At 35.5% G+C, this 22,583-nt stretch overlaps 1 protein-coding gene across 1 annotated transcript; it reads right to left on the bottom strand.

The window, feature by feature from the left end:
• Positions 1–8,138: 8,138 nt before the first annotated feature.
• LOC132267280 (violaxanthin de-epoxidase, chloroplastic) lies at positions 8,139–22,295 on the bottom strand. The gene is made up of 2 exons (XM_059768405.1): positions 21,922–22,295; positions 8,139–9,886 (listed from the first exon to the last, which is right to left on the bottom strand). Exons 1-2 carry the CDS (start codon positions 22,210–22,212, stop codon positions 8,588–8,590), a joined length of 1,590 nt encoding a protein of 529 aa, XP_059624388.1. The 5' UTR covers positions 22,213–22,295; the 3' UTR covers positions 8,139–8,587.
• Positions 22,296–22,583: the final 288 nt, after the last annotated feature.

Raw genomic sequence — 22,583 nt, 5'->3', positions numbered from 1 at the left:
GTCACGGAACTCAAAGAAAATAAAGTGCGGAAGCGACGTTTTAAAAACGTAAAAATACTACCCTAGGGGTAAAATGGTCTTTTCAAAACAAAAGTGGGTGCTACCGAGCACACCATTGGATAGACAACGAAAAATCAACGAAGTTAGACTCAAGAATCTCCTGATTCGGAGTCCGGACGAAGAAGTTATAATAGTTTCAAAATCTGGTTAAGAAGCTGCCAAAGAAGACACCATGGGCACCCGCAGGCGCATGCTGCAACGCACACTGATGCACGCGGCCAGCACCCTGACAAGATTTAAAAAAAATCTAGTGCAGCCCCCCCCCCCCCCCCCCCCCGGGGGCGGAAATCATATTTTCTAAGTGACCATGTCAAGAGAAGTTCTTATTTTTCAAGTGAAATACCCAAAATGCCCTTAAGATCAGATTTTGCAAAAATTGCAAAAATTCATGAAAACTAAAGTGTCCATTTCATCAAATATGATGTTATGTGCAAAAGTGAGCATGCACGCAAGCGTAATATGTGTTTTTATGCGTGTTACAATGGCCTACGACCTTAATATATGTCGTTTGCAAAAATTCACATGTCCAACCTCTAAGTTCTTAATATTGTTTTCAAAAGTAAACTACGAAAACAAAGTGCATAAACGTAAATAAAATGGTGTTTGGCCCTTGACCACACATCATACATATAAAGAGTGTCTCAAAAGGTGCACTTAAGTACACGTTACATATTACAAGGTAAAAACGACACATCAAACTTAGCTCTACGTTATAACTTCAAATGTAAAACTTAAACATGCTAACACTTGCATGTGTGTAAAATTACATAAAGGACGTTAATATAACCACGCCAATTTAGAGATGTTGTGCATCCCAATACAAAGTCTCCTTACCTGAAAAAATATCCCAAACAATTAGGATGAGTAAACAAGTTACTCGTAGGAAGAAGTGCATGTGTATACCCTAAAGTTTAAAATGTCATGCAAGTTCAATATAGATCAATACAAAGAATCATTCCTCCTAAAGTCTATATTACAAGGTGACTAAAGGATCATCTCAAGTTACAATAAGCAATAGAAATGAAAAACGCAATATATTAGCATACTAGGCATAAGTATATTAAACAATTTCAAAAATTTAAATACCAAAACCACAAGTTACAATTAAGCATTGATTGTCAACTTGTAATTGAATGCAAAGTCAAATAGTAGAAAAATCATCTCGAGCTACATTAGTAATTGAAATGAAATATACAACGCGTAAGTATACAAGGTACAAGTATACTAAACGAAATAGAAACCTTACGCACAAACTCACAAACTACAAGTAATCAATGATTAACAACTTGAAATTTAATGCGAAATCAAGAGGTGGAATATCTTGGACATCGAATCCCGGAATAGAACCAAGACGTAGGAAGTTAATCGGACTACTAACCCACGGGAACAACCCAAGTGTGCACTAGACATCGGAAGTTAGTCAAGCTACTAATCCCCAGGAACAACCCAAGTGCGCATTATGACGTAGGGAAAACTCTTATCCCCAGTACTAGAACCTTGCCCTTACCATTGCCATGTCAAATCGAATAATGTCCCAAGTGTTTCCAAAATCAACAAATAAGCCCAAAACTTATACAGAATCAAATAATGCATAGAAACCACCTTCCATGCACAAGTAGAGTTGAAACCACACAAGCCATGTCCTAGGGTTTCAAGTCTAAAATGACATTTAAAATGTCGAATCTTCAATGTACGATTCGCTACACATACAAGACATAAAATGTTGACTCTTTAATATGCAATTCGCTACACATACAAGGCATAAAAATATCGAATCTTCAATGTGTGATTCGCTACACATACAAGGCATAATATCATATATCATGCTAAATCATCTCATCATCAAAGTAAGCTACGAATATTAAATTTACAACAATTTAGTAATAAGCTTGCAAGGCAATATAATATTCTACAAGAGTTCATTATTACAACACTTATGAAATCTCTAGAATTTAATAACTACAAAATGAAGCATTCATCCTAAACAAGATACGTACATAGGCTACACATGCTTTAAAATCATTAAGCCCTAAATTAAGTACATAGAATCTATATCCAAATGTAACCCTACACAAGATACATAAGCTATACATGCTTTAAATTATTAAACCCTAAGTTAAACACATAGAATCTACATCTAAATATAATCCTACACATGATACATAAGCTATACATGCATTAAATCATTAAACCCTAAGTTAAACACATATAATCTACATCTAAATGTAATCCTACACATGATACATAAGCTATACATGCATTAAATTATTAAACCCTAAGTTAAGTACATAGAATCTACATCTAATGTAATCCTACACATAATACAAACATGTATATAATATATATTAAATTACAAAAAAACATATAAAGCACTTAGAATATAAACATACAACAACCCCTAACTCAATAGAGAATAGAATCTCTATAATCCAAGGCAAACAAACTCAAAATGTAAAACTGAAAAACGGTCTTCTAGATCAAGAAGAGAGGAAGATGATCTTCAATGTGGGAGACAAAATTCCTCAAGCAAGGGGGTCGAATTTTAGAAATGGCAAAACAAGTTCCAAGATTCCCCAAACTGCCTACTCGACATTCACCCCTCTGGAATCCCATGCAAACAAGGTCAAAATGAAAAACTGAAAAAAGGTGTTCTAGATCAAAAAAAGAGAAGAATATATGATCTTCAAGGTGGTTGATCAATTTCCTAAGGCAAAGGGTTCGAATTTCAGAAATGGCAAACAGTGTTTCTGGTTTTCACAAACTGCTTCATCCGAGATTTGCCACTCAAAAACCCAAAGCAAATGACATCAAATGGAGAAACTGAGAAAAGGTGTTTTAGATATGGAGAAGAAGAAGATATGATCTTCAAGGCCCAAGATCAAAATCCCAAGGCAGGGGGTTCAAAATCCGAAAATGGCAAAGAGGGTTCTGTTTTGCTGCAAGGTGGCTTTGAGAGAATTCCACCAAAAACCTTAACTTTTCCACTAACCTAAGTATTTGTTGGCCAAACACACACACACACCAACACTACCTCCCTCACACATAAACACAAGACTTAATCTTGGCCCTCCATTTGTCACCAAACTAGGCCTCCTCACCAAATCAAATCCAAGACTTACACTTGTCACCATCCTAAGCCTTCTCTCAAAGCTTAATCTAAGCCCTACACTTGTCAACATCCAAGGGCAACAAGTGCACCAATCCTAGGCCAATAAGTGGGTGAATCCTCACCCTCCACATATCATCATCCAAGGCTTCCAAGTGTCACCGGCCAATGAAATGACAACAAGTGGACTAATAGGAGTGTGACACTTGTCACACTTTTCAAAAATTACAAAAAAGTCCCTCCCCAAAATATCTTCAAAATAAAATTACGAATATGTCCCTAAGATAAATATCTAAAGAAAATTTAATTACGAAAAATACCACGTAAAACAAAAATATTTTCAAAGAAACTGTAACGACCGAAACCTGTAGGTCCGAACCGCCAACCGAGTCCTTACCCTGAACCCGAGGTTACCGAAGTAACTACCATCAAATCCAGTGTCAATACATCATTCTTACGTCATAAATATGATCCATGAAGGCTCTAAGCCACCTACCAAAGCTCAGGAAAAGCGAAGCCAAAATGAGGAACAAAATGCACCAACAGCAGCATTTCGGTCGACTAAAGTGGAGCTTCGGTCATCCGAAATGGCTACTGTACCGGTCGACCGAAATGGCCATTCCGGTCGATCGGTTGTGACCCCAACAGGCTACTGGAATGATCGGTAGACCGAAATGACCCTGCAAGGTGGAAATGCTGCAACTGAGTTGATATAAGCTGAAATGTACAATGGTATCAATAGAGACCTTAAAACTAATCCAAAACCTGTCTCAACCCGCTGCAAAATGGTGTACCACATCCCATACATTCAAAATATGAAGTTTACATAACTTTTACATAGTTCCAAAGTCGTTTACATGGAAATAAACATATATACATCAAATGGTTCAAATTTTTCATATTACAAAACCACAAACTGAAAGTTATACAAAATGATTGTAGAGTTCTACAAAATTTACATGGCATATGCTTCCATACAAAAGATAACTAATTACAATTTCTAGTCCAGTCAAGCTTGTGGTTGATTATCATCCGTCACCTCCTTCCCGTGTCCTGAAATTTGTTAAAAATAAGGAGTGAACGTAAAGCTCAGTAAAAGTTACCTAAGGCGTTAGTTTTGGACTCCCTTGAGCCAAGTAACATATAATGGGTGTGAAAAGATGTCGGGATCATGCAATGGGGATTCATGCACCATAAACAACTTAGCAAGAAATAATTTCAACACTTGTCACAATTCCACCAAATGATATGCATGAAATGGAATGTGATGCACCTGTCTCAAATCTGGTCTATACCGACCCAACCCACACTTTTAGAAATCCGCTAACTGACTTTACCGAGGCGAGATTGATAACTATCCCCGGTTCATTTTTGGCAATGCCTGGCAACCATTAAAGGGCCTAATATCAACTTTTTCACATCCAAAACCGGGCCGCGCTCCCTCTAGGTCAAGCTAGCCCCAGACTCGCGAAATCCGGTTCATTTTAAAAAAAATACTTCCTTCCCCCAACTTCACATTCTAGAAATAACTTTTCCTTTCCAATTTTCCCAAATCCCTCCTTTATGTCATGGTAAGCTATGTAATGGCCTTCAATATCAAATCTCAATTTCAACATCAAACCAAGAATAATATCGTCGTAGTATCCATGATAGTCAACAAAGATTATAGCATACCTTGAGAGTTTAATACAACAAGACACCAATATCTCATGTAATATATGCACAAGAATCATTTACAACCAAGCTTGACATGTAAACACATACATTTTCACATATTAAAAACTTAGAACCTTTCTAATTCATTCGTTTCATAGTCAAATTTGCAATTTAGGCATAAATCAATTAAACTAGAAATTTTACTCAATTAAAGAGGCAAAACATCATGCATTAGGAAAACCCCTACCTCAATTGAAGAAAAACCCCAAATCAAGCTCTAATTTCGAAATCCAAGGGTTGGCTAAATGATGCTTGGCTTCTATCAAATTGACGGCATTGACGAGCTCTTGACTTTGTCTAAAGGAGTACTATCAAATTCCCAAAGATGTGGGAAGAATCAAGCCTTGAAAGCTTGAAGAAGAAAAGAAAAAGAAAAAGAAATGTAGAGGGAGAGAGAGTGCCGGGTAGAGAAAGGGAAAATGAGGCCATGTGATGGCCTCTTGGCCACTAAAGGATGGTGAGTGGGGAATGGGCCCCACCACTATCACAAAATATCCAACTTTTTCCTTTTTATAAGTATATGTATATATAATTTAAATTTCCACCACATAATTAAGCACATCACCACAATATTATGCACAAATAAGTATGCATGAAATGTCATGAACCCGTGACACAACCCCCGTGCACAACAATTCCGGTAGTGGGTTCCACCCGGGACCTTCCGGCCCGAAAAATGAAAAAATGTCGAAATGACAACCATTGCATTTCTAAGAGTCCTAAAGTCAAGGAAATGCCACAACCAACTCTCAGACACTCCCGGCACACCCCACGGTGTCCGGCACGTAAAACAGAAAAAGACAAAAATGCCCTTGGCAAAAAAAAAAAAAAAATGGTGAAAAACAGAGACATTACAGAAACCATGCATCAATGCCCCAACAAGAAAAGTAAACAAATAGATACTTTTCTACAAAAGTAAGACTACGCATTTCATGGAAATAAAATAATTAAGATGCACGTGAAGTCAGAAGTCAAATCCGAACTCAAAACCCTAAGGTCACAAGAAAAGAAAAAAAATCAAATAATTAAATAATAAAAAAAAAATTAATGACGAAAAATTGGAAGAGGAAGAAAAGACAGTGTCATTACACTTGCACCACCTCTTCAATATAATTGGGCTTCCTTCAAATGTATGGATCCTGGATAACACTTTCTGGACATCGTCGTCATTCTTGAAACGCACCATGAAAAATCCGTCCTTCAGATAAACTAGTGTAAAATCTTTGGACCAATATCTCTTAACGAAAGATTTGAAATATGGATAGTATGGTTCTCTTCCCATTACGTATCCAATAACAAATGATCGCCAATATGCCACTTCCTCAGCCACATCTTCTTTCGTGCTGGAAACCTTTGTGCTGCGACATTCATGATGATATTGCAAATTCTTGAAAGAAGCTTGGGATTCATCGAAGAAACTAATGTATTTAGGTTTACTGGGGGTAGGGTTCCAACTTGGAGCTCTTGCCAGAGGTGTTGGGGAGGAGGATTGACCCTCCTCCATACTGAAAACTCCCCTTACAGACGACAAACCCTAGAAGGTATGTGTCACCCTAGAAACAAGAGAAAAAGGGTAATTTGGGAAAAAAAACGTTTTATCAAATATAATATAATAAGAGCTTTTCCTCTCTATCTTTCATTCGAATCCAGGAATAAAATATCTACTACCAGCCAAGTTGCGATCGATCGCACAGTGTTGCGATCGATCGCAACTCTGCTACGATTGATCGTGCTGACGTGGCCTTGATCTTATCCAATGAGCTAGCTGTCTTATCTGCTAAGCTAGCTGTTGACGTGGACTTGCAATTGATCGCACTTCTTCTGCAATCGATCGTGATGATGACATGCCATGCGAACAGTCCTGATGAGTTGGCAACTGCGAACGATGACGCGGCTTACAATCGATCATGAGGGATCTGCAATCAATCGTAAGCCCCTATTTGGCATTTTTCTGATCTTTTTCTGGATTTTTCTCAATGCAATTACTTGACTCCGAAAAGGCTTTAATGAACCGAAATTAGCCCGTTTAACCTTATTAACCTGAAATTGACAAAAACACAAATTAAGACTAAAACGGGAAAGTAAAGATAGATGAAAGGTCTAAATTACCCAAGATTAGGGTTAAAATGTGCAATATTTCAGTACTTATCAGGGTATCTCCTCACAAATGGGTGATTGTGAGAACTTATGCGCTCTCGGAATGTGTGCATGTTTGTTTGTGCTTGCTTTTGGAAAAGTGATATTTGTTGTGGCCAATTGATTTCATTGGTTGGTTTGGCTAGATGGTTGGATTTGGAATGCAAAGTGGATGTGTGTGGTTGTGTTGTGGTTCCTTTGCTTTTGTTAATGCGACATTGAGGTTAAAAAAGGACATTTGATTTAGAGGCCGTTTTGTGGACTTAAAAATGCACACTCACCTTAAAGTGGTTTTAATGACTCAAAGGTAACCAAAATAATCACTTGTTTTTTAAAAACTATTTTTGTATCGAGAATAGCCGTAAATAACTATTTCAATAGAAAATTGATTTTTTTTATGTTGGGAAGGTGGAAAATGACCACTTACCAAAAAGTGGGTTTTTTGGAAAAGGCCGAAAACAACCGGAGTGACCACTTTAACTAAAAATGGTTCAAAAAGTGTCAGGATACGACAAAAATGACATTTTGTAAATAAAATGTCCATTTTTAATTTCAAACCGATTTTAATGTCAAAAAACGCTCAGTGTGATTAAAAAAAATTGCTCGGTATGATAAAAAGTGTAAAAATGTCTTTGGGTGGTGGTTCTGAATACGGAAAGCTACCGGTAAGTTCCACGAGGAACCAACCATTTGGTTAGCTTCCGGAAGGCCATGACAACCTCAATAGAACCACCTTTTGCGTGTGAAATCAATTACGGCCAGGGGGAAGCCAAGAATGTCATCCCGTGGTCGTAAGACACGTGTGCAAATGTGTGCTCATTTTATGTCAATAAGTAAAATTAAAGACATAAAGCATGTAAATATCCAAAGATGACAATAGATAATGATAAAGGGACCAATAATGAACATTGAGACAAAAATTTCCTTAAATTTTCACATACGGAAGCTCCTCCAATCACTAATCATGTAGAATCATTGGTGGACCCCTAAGGAAAGACTCCAAGTAACTACTATTTGCAAACCACTCATCCTTCAGGCCTAGCAAAGCAACACAATTTCCTTAAATTTGCTGTACTTACTACTAGCTCAGAAGATATCTTTAAACAGAAACAAAAGTTCGGAGTTGGAAACAGAATGATATTCATGGCAGTAAAACGGAGTAAATGAAGGAATCATAATTCAATGTTTCAATTCCATACATATTTCAATGGTCCTGCATTATTCCAGATCAGACAAGTATGTCTCATTCAAATTTCCATTATGGCTATAACTCAAACCTACATGATGGATATACTAAAAGAACCAATTTACAGATTGTATTAATACATAGCCCTCGAATTTGAAGAGAGTGAAAAGTAGAAAGTTGAGCCTCAGGTGTTGAGTTTTCTGGTGAATGGCAACGACAAACTCCGTATTACAACAATATATAACATTTTAATAACTAGTACTGTCCGGTTCATACACGTCTCAACTGTCACTATGATTCACCAATCCACACACCAAGCTTTGTTCCCAGTTCATCTACCAACCATAAAATTTAAACTCATTTTCAGACATTTTGAGATTGGATCATTTATGAACTGCAACTCCAACCTTACTATGCAGACTTGATCCGTCTGGAAGCCCTAATGGTGGATCTTGACATGAACAATTATCAACAGTAAATAGCTCCCACTCTTTGATAGCACATCTATCTAATGCAGCAACCAATCTTTGTCTCTCCATTTCATTTGGGTACTCCCCATTACGGCTAACAAGCACCGCCCCAGTATAAGACTGCCCTGCAGCTCGAGCAGCGCCACTGTAATGAAACAAGCCCCAGCTAAAATCATCAGAAACATCCACAATTGTCCAAAACTCATTTGAAACCACCCCATTGTCCAAGACACTGAAAGAAAATGTCCCTGGAATTTTACCTCTCTTAACTCTATATTTTCGCCGCCTCCAAACCAACTTCCCCTCAAACGTTTTAACCTGAAAAACTGGCTCATACCAAAATGATCCTCTTGCCTTTCCCCTATAAAATAGCTGGAACTGGCATGGAAATTGATCATAAGCTGGGTTCTGCCCTGCTACAACACGCCAACTCCATTCCAGGTTCCCCATCCAACCAACAAAAAGATCCTCTGCAGTTTCATGACACAAGTTCTCCCCACGAAACTTAACCATAGGTGGCACATAAGGCTTTTCAGGGATCTTTGCATCCAATTCAAGACAATTATGCTTCTGTAGTACACAAAGAGAGAATTCTTCTAGGATTGAACTTTCATACGAAGCAATACAGCGATAATTACATACCTGATCTACTGGACTACACTGATTCAAGCATTGAAGAGCTTTCCTACAGTTAGGATCCAAGAGACAGTTCAGTATTTGAGTCCCGCAGTTCTTCACCATACAGTTCAAGGTAGAAAAACCCTTTGCTCTCAGGTTCTTCAGGACCGGAACTGGCTTTATATAAGCATTGACTATAACTAACAAACAGAACCTTATATCATCAGAATTATGCCTGTCCCAAGCCTCAGATACAGTTTGGACTATTTCTACTGATTCATTTATTTTCTTTGATTTTGAAATTTCAGCTACTTTGCTGAATATGTTTCCTTTGCTTTTACTTTGAACATATGTACCTCCTAGTTTGTTCGTTAATGATGGAGAGGAGTCAAAGCAGACTATGTTTGGGATGTTTTGGGTATTGATCTGAATCCACTTAACTGGTTCTTCATTTGTAACAGCAACAATCACCAAAATATTTGCACAGCTTAATTCCCTCTGCAGCTTTTCAACTGTTTGATCATCAGATTGATAGAGGTTGTCAGTAAATACCAGCATTTCAAATTCTTCGTCAACCCATTTCAATCTTTTTGCCTGCTTATAGAGATATAAGTAAGAGGAGGTGTAGAACTCTTCTCCAGAGACTAAAACACTTGTTCAATTGAACCAAAAAAAGAATACAGAACACAAATGTAATGAAATAGATAGAAGTGATATTCTAGGCCCCCATACAATATAGGCCAGTAAAATAATATTTATGAGCATATAAATTTCAAGCTTTCAAAAGATAAATGGTGAAACAATATATTAAAATTCAAGCACAATAGATAACGCTTACGCTCCCCAATCCATATAAAAAAGATGAATTTCCACAAATGAGTATAGCTAAAATCATGATGTTGAAATATATAAGAGGCGAGATTAAAAATACAATTCGAAAAAACAGATACATCCATGAACCATAATATTTTTCCAACTATTTTCTTAACTCCACTAGCAACCAATTTTTTTTCAGTTTTTCCTTCCTTATTGAATTACATTTAATGCTTTTTCTCATTAAAATAAATTATGAAAAATTTCATAGTATTTTGTAGACATATTCTCGATCAAATTTACATAAATTTACCTTTCACTCTTGAAATATCTTGTTTTGAAAAAGAAAACTTAATTAGAAATATTAAAACAATTTGAGTAATTCCTTTATTTTTCATGAATATACTGCATGAAAAAATATATATTTTTAAACATTTCTTTTTATGGTAAAAATGTTTAAATGGGATATAATAACTATGTGCTATATTTTTCCCATTGTAATGATAAATTCATACCAATTATAAAATTAAGGGTAAAGAGTATAATTAGTATTTAAATAAGAGAAAGATAGTAAAGATAATTCAACAAAAAGGGCAAAACTAGAAAAAAAATAATAAAAAAATTATTACTAGTGGAGTTTTGAACTTAATTTAAAACATTTGTTAAAATGTAAGACTTTGTTGCTAAAAAAAGAAAATAGGACTTATTGGTCAATGCAATTAGAAAGTACGGCTAACTTGTAGTTTTTTTTTTTTTTTTTTTTTGATAAGTAATAATGAATTTAAAAAGGCGTTCAAAAGGGGAACGCATCCCTTAGACATTAGTGGAACCAGGGGCTAAGGCCCCAAAGAATCCAAAAAAGTAATTAAATCATCAAAAGAGGAGCATGAACTCCTCTTCACATAACTAAAGAGAGAACGAATAATAAAAAGTTTCAGCGTCGCCGTAGAAAGTATGGCTAACTTGTAGTTTTCCCAATAATTAAAGCTTCAATAACATAATACAACATAAGAAAAGGCAATTGAGACAACGTCATGCAGAAAAAAAAACCAATGACTGCACCACTAAGAAGGAATGATATGGTTTAAGGTGTGAAAGGGCAAAGAGACGGTCAAATAAATATATGGCTAAAGCTATAAGAAAAGACTAGATGAACTATAGCTCAAGGGAAATTACGTCTCTTGGCTTATAATATTGGTAAAAAGGATGCTTGTAGCTATTTATATTAGTAGGCATTTTAGGATTACATGAGCTGATAGTTATTAGGGAAATGCATAGCTGAAATATGACTCGTGATCTCGTTTTATCCTTACAAGGCTAGTCTGAAACTCAAGAAAATCACGGTTCTGTTAGGTAGTTGATAGTTAGCCTAAAACCATTTTTTTTCCCTGAGCAAGATGATGTATATTAGCCTAAAACCTTTCTCAAACCCCTTAAGAATAATGAATCCTACAAATATTAGAGTGTTCCCCTTAATTGATGCCTTGCATCAATACCAGGTGCAGATTAAAATGGACACGCGGGGGACCATGGCATTCACTGAAGTTAGGTCCCCAAGAACAACCAAATAGAGAAACAAGATCCATATAGGCAACCATAACTATATAGAGTTGAGATGTGTTTTGCTTAGAGAAGTACATTAGACACGTATAGAATGCTTTCATTTTAATAAAATATTAGCATAAAATCCAATTTGAAATTCCCATTTTAGGTAAAAATAAAATAAAAAAGAACTGATTTGTAATTGGGCATTCAATAGGAGGAGAAAGCTCTTGCGCCACTGTTATTTGATGCGGGTTTTTTATTTTAAAATTAATTTGCCTTGACCACATGCAAAACAATTATTTTAAGATATATAAGTGGTACTTATGAATTTTAAATGTAGCATGGTTGGTTGTTCTCCCGCGAAAATTGTTTTCATGATAACTTACATATAGGTTTTTAATTCCACTATTAAATAAAGATAACATTGCACATCCAATTTGGAGAACGTGACATCATAAGGAAAAAAAATGAAAAGTAAACAGTCCTTGACCACCAATTAACTAGATGCGGCCTTTCCAAGCCACTGCCCCACAATACTGGGGCAGTCCCTAGATCCCTTCTTTTTAAGCCTTCTTAAGAGTCCTTCCTGATTGCCCGCAGTTATCCAGAAGGAATGGAATGACTAATGTCATGTGAAACCTCGACAAAGAAAAATCTCCTTGGACTTCCCTATCCGTATGGCCGGCCAATCCGTGACAACCCCACAACAAAGAGTGAAATGCCAAGCCGTTTCTCTATTAAAGAAACAAGTATGCGCTCAAAATACCTCCGTTTAACCCACCTCTTTTGTGTACTGGAACAGCTACCACTTCCATAGAACAGCACTAACTTACCGCTCTCTACAAGAACATTACCTAAAGGCCCTGATACTACCACTTGGATCTGGAACCTACATGCTGATGCTTTTGAACCTCAAATGCATACAAATGAGATACGTTTATGCATAAATCAATAGAACATTTATACTACATTATTTGAAAGGTAAAAAAATGTGGGAATACCTTGAGTTGCAAGATGATGTTTCAAAGGGAGTATTGACTATTGATGCCTGTGATTGGTTAACTAGTATCTATAAAATTAGTTACCATCTTTGTAAGTCACATGCAACCTTAGTTTAGACTATGCTTAGTTCTCCTCAATGGTCAATGGAAGGATTTAGTGTGGATACTGGATAGAAGTTTAAGAGACGTGCAAATTTATAAACAAACTAGGACATGGAAATTGAGTATCAGTTGATCTGAGCTGCAATGACAATGCCTCACAGCTCACATAGCTTCATGCATCTTATAAGACTTCCCCAAAGTTTTCTTTTCACCCTTCCAGGCAAGTAGCAAGGAATGGTGTGAAGAAGGTATTATCATTTATCCATCTAGCATGCATCTTCATGTGATCTTTGAACTATTTGGGATTTATTTAGTTTTTTTTAAAAAAAAAAAAAAAAAAAAAAAAAAAAAAAAAAAAAAAAAGGCTTTAGCATGTAATTTGGATATCCACAATTATATAGGAAAAGAGTTGTCACATAAATCCATTGTACATGCCTTTTCTTTGTAAATGATATGCAATGTTAAGCATTTCAATGATTTTTCAAAATTCACGGCCTTGAATGGGTGTCTCTAAAATATTGCCCTACAAGTTACAGCCAAGATGCTTACCACCACAAAAAATTGACACCACCATCCCAGTAGTCAACCATATGAACCCCTTTCCACGAATCAAAATCCTAACTGGTACCCCCCGTTACCACATCTAGTTTGAAGTTTCACCATTGTAATAGTGAAGATTCACCACTATATTTCAACAATTTTTAGTGCTGAAATTCAAAGTACAAGTGACGTTTTTATAAGTGGGTAACGTGACGGTTTAGTGTAACATTGAGTTCGGACCACTAGGGGATTTAAGTCCCCTTTTCACTATCTAGTGTAAATAGTGATAATAATTATGCCTTACAATTAGCGATTATATTAGCTAGCATTGACTTACCCTAAATATCAGGGGCGGAGCTACTGAAGGGCTAACCTGGGCTATAGCCCAGATTCAAAAAAAAAAAAAAAAATTATTATTACTATAGATCACTTCACAACCCGGTCCATATGCAATACTACTCTTCCTCGTAGCCCGGTCCATATGCAATAATACTCTTCCTCTTAGCCCGGTGCACTTTGCAATCCTGGCTCCGCCCCTGCTGAATATGGTTGCTGTAATTATGGGATTATATTAGTGAACTTGCCTTTTAGATAGCTGCTGTAATTACTACTCCTTGATTGTAGCCACTTTGTTTGGCAAATCTTGTATTATAAATTGTAATGAGAACCAAAGGGAAGGGATCACTTCCACATCCAAAAATATGTTGTAGCTCTGTTTTCTCTTCTAGTTTTTCTAGCTCTACTCCTTTAAATTCTATCTAAGGATTTGCAAGTTTATAGTCGAACATTGCAGCCTCCTACTACATCTGCTCCTACTTCCAGTCACTCATCCATGCCACCTCCACCTCCACCTCCAGGTAACATCACTCCTGCACTCTCCGCACTTCCCCGTCGTTCTTCTCTTGTTTCTAACCCTCCTAACCGCTTTGGATTTTTTGCTCTCCTTCCCACTGTAGATTCTATTTTTGTTCCTTCTTCTTATTCACAGGCCAAAGAACTACCATGTTGGCAAGATGGTATGACAGAGGAGTTAATTGCTCTTGAATCACATCACACTTGGAATTTAGTTCCTCGACCTTCTGGATTTCAAGTAATTGGAACTAAATGGACTTACTGTCTCAAGTTGAAACCTAATGGTAGTTTGGAACAATACAAGGCTCGACTTGTTGCTCAAGGGTATAAGCAAGAGTATGGTATTGATTATGAAGAAACATTTGCTCAAGTTGCCAAGATTCCCACTGTTCAAACTTTACTAGTTGTTGCTGCCATTCGAGGATGGCCTCTTTGGCAAATGGATGTTAGAAATGCATTTTTGCATAGGAATCTTCAGGAGACAATTTTTATGAAACCACCACCGGGATATGTCTGTCACTTGCACAAAACCCTTTACGGTCTTAAGCAATCTCCTCGTGCATGTTTTGAAAATTTTTGTGGTGCCATTATCAAAGCTGGCGTTCACCAAAGTCCTAATGATAACTCCTTGTTTGTTAAGCGCAAAACTTAAGGTTCTACATGGTTATTGTTATATGTTGATGATATGATCATTACGGGAAATAATGAATCTGAAATTACTTTTGTGAAGACCTACTCAATGCGATCCTTTAAAATGAAGGATTTGGGACCTCTCACATACTTCCTCGGATTGGAAATTTCTCGTTCCAGAGCTAGTGTTAGCATTCGACAAAAGAAATATACAGAAGACTTGTTATCATTGGCTCATCTAACAGATTCAAAACTCTGTGATACACCAATGGAATTGAATGCTAAGCTACGGAAATATGATGGACCTCCTCTTCCTGATCCTACTACGTACCGTCGTCTTGTAAGAAGCTTGATCTATCTCACTATGACTCGTCCAAATATATCTCTGCAGTTCAAATTGTCAGTCAATTTGTTAGTAATCCTCATAAGCCCCATCTAGTTGCAGTTCATCGTATTCTTCGTTATATTCAGGAAACTATGGATCGAAGGCTCTTCTACTCTTCAACCTCTTCCTTAGAACTTCGCTGTTATACTGATGCTGATTGGGCTGGCTGCCAAGATACACGATGATCAACTACAGGTTAGTGTATGTTTTTAGGGTCATCACTCATCTCTTGGAAGTGCAAAAAGCAGCCAACAATTTCAAAATATCTGCCGAGGCTGAATACAGGTCTATGTCATCTGCTAGTAGCGAGGTGATATGGCTTCGTAGACTTCTTCTAGAACTTGGAATTCCAATTCTTAGTCTTACTCCCCTCTATGTTGACAACACTAGTGCTATACAAATTGCTCATAATCCCGTGTTTCATAAAAGGACCAAGCATATAGAAGTTGACTGTCATTTTATTCGACACCATGTTCTCACAGGTTCTATACAGCTCTGTTATGTTTCGTCGAGAACCAGCTTGTAGATTCATTCACAAAAGCCTTACCTTGTCCACATCATGAATTTCTAACGACCAAATTGATGCTTGATCAGAATCCGCATCAATTTGCGGGGGGTGTAAATAGTGACAATAATTATGCCTTACAATTAAGGATTATATTAGCTAGCATTGACTTACCCTAAATATAGTTGTTGTAATTATGGGATTAGATTAGTTGACTTACCTTTTAGATAGCTGCTGTAATTACTACTCATTAATTGTAGCCACTTTATGTAATACCCCTAATTTTAAAAGGATAGTCCTGATATTTTTATTTAATTATTTAATCGCATTTTTATTTAATTTTTGCCTATTTGTTTAAAATCGTTGTTTTTAATTAATTGAATTGTTTGTTTTTGGTTAATTGTGTAATTATTTAGTTGAGTTATTTTTCTTTATTATTAAATGCTTATGTGGAATTTCATTGTTTAGTTTAATTAATAAATTGCTTTAATTGTTCATTACCATAAGCTTACGTGGAAATTCATGTAATCGTTTTTGGTGATTAAATGTTTTACATTCGTGACATTAGGGTTTTATATTTTTGTTTATGTAAGTACAGAATTTAGTTTAACCGACTTAGGATTATTGGGGGAATTAGAATTAGGTTTTTAGAGACGCCTATATATATATATGTGTGTGTGTGTGTGTGTGATGTCTGTCTAGGGTTTATCACATAAACCACGAACAGAGAGTATTGAGAGGCACAGAGAGAAATAGAGAGAGGAAGGCTAGGGTTTGGCGTAAGACTTAGACTGAATCAAGGAGGAATTAGTGACACATGCTCGTGGGTTGAACTAGGAGCAACAGAGGTCAGTAAAAGCAGTTAAGGTCGCCGGAGTTGCTAGAGACGACGGTTTAAGATTTCTAAACTGAAATCAGAGGCAAGTCTCTATTCTGTCTCTTTCCCTTTAACCTGTGTTCTGTGCATGCCTAGGTAGACTCCAGGGGTTTAATTAATGCTAAAACATATCTGTGATGCATGTTTAAACTGGAATTTGCTTCGTTGTATTAAACTATTTTGAAAATTCTTAAACCGTTTACTTGTAATCAGAGGCAAGTCTCTATTCTGTCTCTTTCCCTTTAACCTGTAATTTGTGCATGCTTAGGTAGACTACAGGGGTTTAATTAATGCTAAAACATATCTGTGATGCATGTTTAAACTGGAATTTGCTTCGTTGTATTAAACTATTTTGAAAATTCTTAAACCGTTTACTTGTATCCTTCTGTATATGTTGTTTAAGCCTTGTTTAATTGAGATTGTTGATGCATGTTGATGTCTTTAAAATAGTCTGGGACATTAATTGAACACTAGAACAAGTATTAAAACAATTACAGAGGCCATGGAAATCACCGGAGGCGAGAAAGACGAAGCAGAAACATGTAACGACTTCAAGGAGTGAGAGAGCAGGCTCCTAAAAGGAGGGAGCCAGCTCCCTCAAAGATAGAGGCGGCTCCTAGCTCTAAAGAGCTGGCTCCAAGGCTGCAAGAGCCAGCTCTCCTATGTTGGGAGGCGGCTCCCAAGTTTATGGAGCAGGCTCTCAATTTGTGAGAGCTTGCTCTCGCCCGAAACTACGTATTACTTGTTTTTAGGCTGTGTTTGGGCTGTACTGGGGTTTTTTTGATCCGTTTAAATTGCGTTAAATGGTGTAGGTAATTGTTATAGACCTGTAAGAATACAGGGAAACAATAATTCAATAATGGATTAAGGAATGGACAGTGTGAACTTAGGGAAAAGTCCTACATGTTGCACTTTGGTTGTTAAGTAACTTACCTACTGGAATTTGGAGATTCTTGTAAATATGATTTAATACTGTTTAAACATATTTAAATAGAGGTATAAGTATAGTGAATTACTTAAAAATAACTATGCTTGGTTGGGATTAAATTGGCATTTAATTTGCTATAAACTGTATTTATGAACGAGTTGGAGGATTTAAATGCTTTAATTGATTTTAGCAATTTAAATAGTTGGAACATAATTTTTAGGTTCTATAATGAATGCCTAATATCGTTGTATATGTATTAATTTATGTTGATGCATACTTTGGAGAATGGTTGATGTATTGACTGCTTGGATTTCATCAATTATTGGATTTATGGATTCTTATGAAATTTACATTTAAGAATTTCATTATAATGTGTTCAGTAATAATTCTAATTATCATTATATTGTTCTAGATTATAATTGATAAACTGCTTATTTTGTTTTGTCAATTGTTCGATTTGTTGTGTGTGTATGCACCGGTATGGGACGGTGGCATACTAGGGACGGATTAGTTCAAAATACTAAGTCCTACCTATTTGGAAATAAGTTGGGTTAACCTTTTAACAGTTACATCCTACTTATATATATGTATATGCACCGGTTTGGGACGGTGGCATATTAGGGATGGCTTAGTTCAAAACACTAAGACGTATACTAGGGACGGATTAGTTCAAAACACTAAGTCCTACCTATTCTGGAATAAGATGGATTAACTATAAAAGTTAAGTCCTACTTATATATATGACAGGTCAATAAACATTTGAATGTCATATCTTGAACGGATTTTTTATATATATCTTTATGGTGCCATGATATGAGCTTGAGTCTCAGGATCATGGTTAGGATGCGTATATCGCCTAGGATGGATAACTGGACATAATTGTTGTTCTCTGGTAGGTCTAGGTATACATGACCACGTTACGTGCGATTTGCATGTTACCTTCTATTCAGGCTGAGACTACACTATAGTCTAGTGAACGTCTTATAGTGTGTATATATATACATATATGGACTATTTTAGTTATTGTTGAGCTATCTAGGATGTATCTGCGTATTGGGTTTCTGTATGGATTGTAGTAGGATAGAACTTGCATGTGGGCCTGACGCACTCTTATTTTTTTCTAGTGTTCGCAAGTTCCAGGCTTAAAGCTTGATCATGCCGAGCAGATACAGACACTCACTCCTCCAACTATGTAGGACTGCTTTCCATGTTTAGCTTTGTATTTTTATTTTAGTTGTATTACTTTTCAGTTTGGGATTGAATAGGGGTCCACTAGATGGATTCCCGAGTTGTACAGATATTGGGACGTTGGGAATTTATTATTTAATTTTTGAGGATTTTTAATTTAAAGTTCTTTCAGCGTATTATTATTTTATTCTTATTTCATATTTGTATTCTGTGCTTATTTACATATTAATTGTTTGGTATTCCTCGGATCTGTGCTCGGACTTGATCACCCGTGGCTCTAAAATCGAGGGGTATCACACTTTGTTTGGCAAATCTTGTATTATAAATTGTAATGAGAACCAAAGGGAAGGGGTCACTTCCACATTCGAAAATCTGTTATGGCTCTGTTTTCTCTTCTTTACATCTAGAACCACATCTTCCATCAAACCCTCTCTCAAGGGAGAATATATTCAATGTGCTCGGTGCACCGGGCCATCCCAGCCGTCCATATCCGCGCGTGCACGACACGAACGGCTATGATGTGTCCGATGCACCGGACACATTGAATATCTTCTCCTCTCGGCCCCCCCCCCCCCCCCCCCCCCCACATTTTTTTTTATTACTATCCCTAAATAATAATTAATTTTACTTATATATTGATCCCAAAATAGATAGTTTAAAAATAAATTAAGCGTGTGTCACATTAAAACATATAGAATTTTCAACTTAGTCCATTGTAACTATACTTTTGAAAGCTCAAATATTGTGAAACATAAATTTAAGTTCATTGTTTTAATAGTCTTTACCGCAACACTTCACTATTTCATTTAGATATTCATATGTGATATGTACAATAAATATTATATTAATTCAAGAGAGAAAAAAGGAGAAAAATTACTAATGTTCTCTCATGTTTAATAAAAATGCATTAACCTTTTTTGTCAAACATTTTTGTCAAATGGTGTGTTTACAAGAAAAATAGTTTACAAGAAAAATATCTTGAATTATATAGCAATCTCCACTAGCGAGTGCTAGGAGCATTGGGAAGGAGAATAAACTAAAGTATTGTAAAACCATCAATAACAACAACAATATCATATATATGCTAATACTTTTAATTGTCACTTGCTAAATGACAAATTCTATAACTATTTATACAAGTTAATAAAGTGCTATAATAATCTTGTGTTAGTTTAAACTTGAGATATTAGTTTAGTTAAAAATCATTATTGATTTTTTCTAATCTTTCATCTAAGTAATAATGATTTTTTGCTTCCAAAAATTTGATTTTTTAAAAACTGAAACAATTGATGAATCTTCTCTTTCTCTTTTTCTTTTTTTCCTTAATGGGATTGTTTTATAAATTTAAAAGTGATAATAGTACAAGACGCATAAGTGGCATACCCCTCCTCTTTTTAATTGTAACTTATCATTTCTTCTTCTCTGTACTTTTCTTTTTCATATCAGTTTTTCGTTTATTTATTTAAGTTCTATTTCTCTCATTTTTTGATTTTTTTCAAGGTATATATACTATGACTAATATTTAAACAAAATTATATTACAATTTATTTTTAAAAAAATTCAAATTTTAGTTTCATAGTACAAATCCAGCCCTCCCAAATTATAATTTTTGGCTCCGCCCCTGCCCTCTCTCTTAAAAACCCTTCTCTCTGTAGGCATATAATATATGGATCAACAATAAAAATAAAAATAAAAATTCACCATTTGGCTGATAATTACAATGACCAACAATTAAATTATCTAATAAAAAATACTAAAAACATGTAATATTGACAAGATTCCTGACCTTAACAGTATTTATCCCCTTGGAGCTGATTGTTGATAAATAATATCGAAGAAGGCAGAGAAGGGTTCAACAATGGATTGTAGAGGCAACAATGGTGGTGGTGCTTCAAAAATGGAGAACAAAACAAGCACGGGCAAGGATTGAGGAGATTTAGTGAGCTACCATGTTTTGTGATTTTGTATCCATTTCCCTTTTCATGTGTACAAGTTAACAAATTTATAATCCACTTTCTTCCATGGAATCTGGTTAAATATACCCATTTTGGATGCAAAGGAATTATTTCCATGTGTATGCGATGAAGCTTGGCTTTCAATGGAGCTTCAAAAATGTAACAGACTCCACTGCCAGGTAAACTCTTTTATTATTATTATTATTATTATTATTATTATTATTATTTTAGCTTCCAAAGTCCAAACAAGTCATTACAAAATTTCAAAAAAAAAACCTATTTGTCACAAATTATGTGAGAATGAATTTGAATTGGTTAAAGTGCATACATCAACTGGTTCATATATTCAAATATCTTATAATTTGACCAAAATTTTGAGACTAACTGAAGAAAAGGAAATTTTTTCTTGACCAACCCTAGATTTGATGTGTATCCGATCTTTCTGGATTTATTTTAGTAGATTTTTGCTATTTAAAGTCGTGTCTTACTTGAATATTCAAAATTGATTTTTGCTTAATAAAAGTGAAAGTAATTTTTGCGACCATATTTCTATTATTTCCATGAATTTTACAACATTTTTTGGAATTTAAATTACTTTGGCAGTAAAATAATTATGAAATAAGTATAGACCTAGACGAGAGAGAGAGAGAGAGAGATGAGGGGCGGTGATGGGGGTGGTGGCCTGTAAGGTGGTGGGAGGAGGTGGCTCGTTGGTGGAGAGGAGAGGAGAGAGAGATGAGGGACCAAATAAGAACAAAAAGGATAAAATTGAATTTTTATATTTATTTTTTTTTCAAAAAATAATTAGAGGAGTTTATTTATATTTTTTTGGAATTTATTTATATTTTTTTTATCTTATGAATTAAAATGTACATATTTAAAAGAGAAATGATAGGACTTTTAATCTCAATTGTCAACTCTTCTTTTGAATATAATATAATTAAAAATGAGTCGAAGAGAAAGTGGTGTTTATGAAATTTTCTTTTATCTTATTATTATATTCAGAAGAAGAAGAAGAAAAATCGACAATTAAAGTCGAAAAATTTATTATTACTTCTAAAAAAAATAGAACTATTTACGCACAAAATTTTTTTTTTTTTTTTTTGTGCACTAAACCCAAAATAAAAACTCAACTAAATTCCACAATTTTATTTTTGGTATATCCACAAACAAAGAAAATTACCGGGGAAAAAATATACTTGCAAAATGAAATCCACCAATAAAGCCAATCTTGACAACACACAAACAGATCACATACATATAGATAGATGAATATAGAGATATAGTGAGGCTCTTCTGTACACTTACAGTGTGAAGCATAACCTCAACCCAGGGAGCAGATTTCAAAGGGCTGACGCTGCCTTCTCCGACGAGGGCGACTATTCTCACAGGCGGAGCATTTGAGTCCGTCACCGCAGTCTCAACAGTTTCCAAAACGGCCGAAATGGTACAGGAATTGGTTTTCCGGCGAGGAAACGAGTGAATTGAAAGCCGAGCGGTTTGACGGAGGTGAGAAGGAGGAGGGTAACCGGTTTGGATGAACCGGCGGTTCAGGGGTTTGATTTTGAAAAGAGCCGATAGCGCAACATCTAGAGCCATGGTGATTACTTACTACTGGGGATAACAGGGGATAGCCCAGGAAGGCAAGTCACAAAATGGAATCAATCGGAATTGCTACAAACCACTCACCTAAGACGACATCGTTTACATTTCATATATAAGGGTACCAAAAAAAAATATGAAATGATAATGTTATCCTCCTAACATGTTTAGTTGATTAATAAAAATTAAAAAAAAAAAGCGAATAATAATAATTATTTTTGGTAAAAGAAAGAAAATAAAATTATTTTAATAAATTTATTATTATAAACTTTTATATTTTAGAAAACAAATTTATAGGATAAGTAATTGTTGAGCTTGATACTCACTGCCAACTAAACATGTTTATATTTGATTAATTATTTCAAGTT

This window comes from Cornus florida, unplaced genomic scaffold (assembly GCF_030987335.1).
Source record: "Cornus florida cultivar Cherokee Brave unplaced genomic scaffold, ASM3098733v1 CherokeeBrave_3.0.0_Hap2_Chr07, whole genome shotgun sequence".
NCBI lineage: Eukaryota > Viridiplantae > Streptophyta > Magnoliopsida > Cornales > Cornaceae > Cornus > Cornus florida.
Note: the sequence above shows the minus strand (reverse complement) of the source record. Positions and strands in the feature narration are given on the sequence as shown.

Coding starts and splice junctions, on each gene's coding strand:
- LOC132267280 (XM_059768405.1), bottom strand. CDS start 22,212: ATGGCTCTAGATGTTGCGCTATCGGCTCTTTTCAAAATCAAACCCCTG. Junction 9,887..21,921: donor TTGAGGTTATGCTTCACACT/GTAAGTGTACAG, acceptor CTCTATAAGCAG/GCAAAAAGATTGAAATGGGT.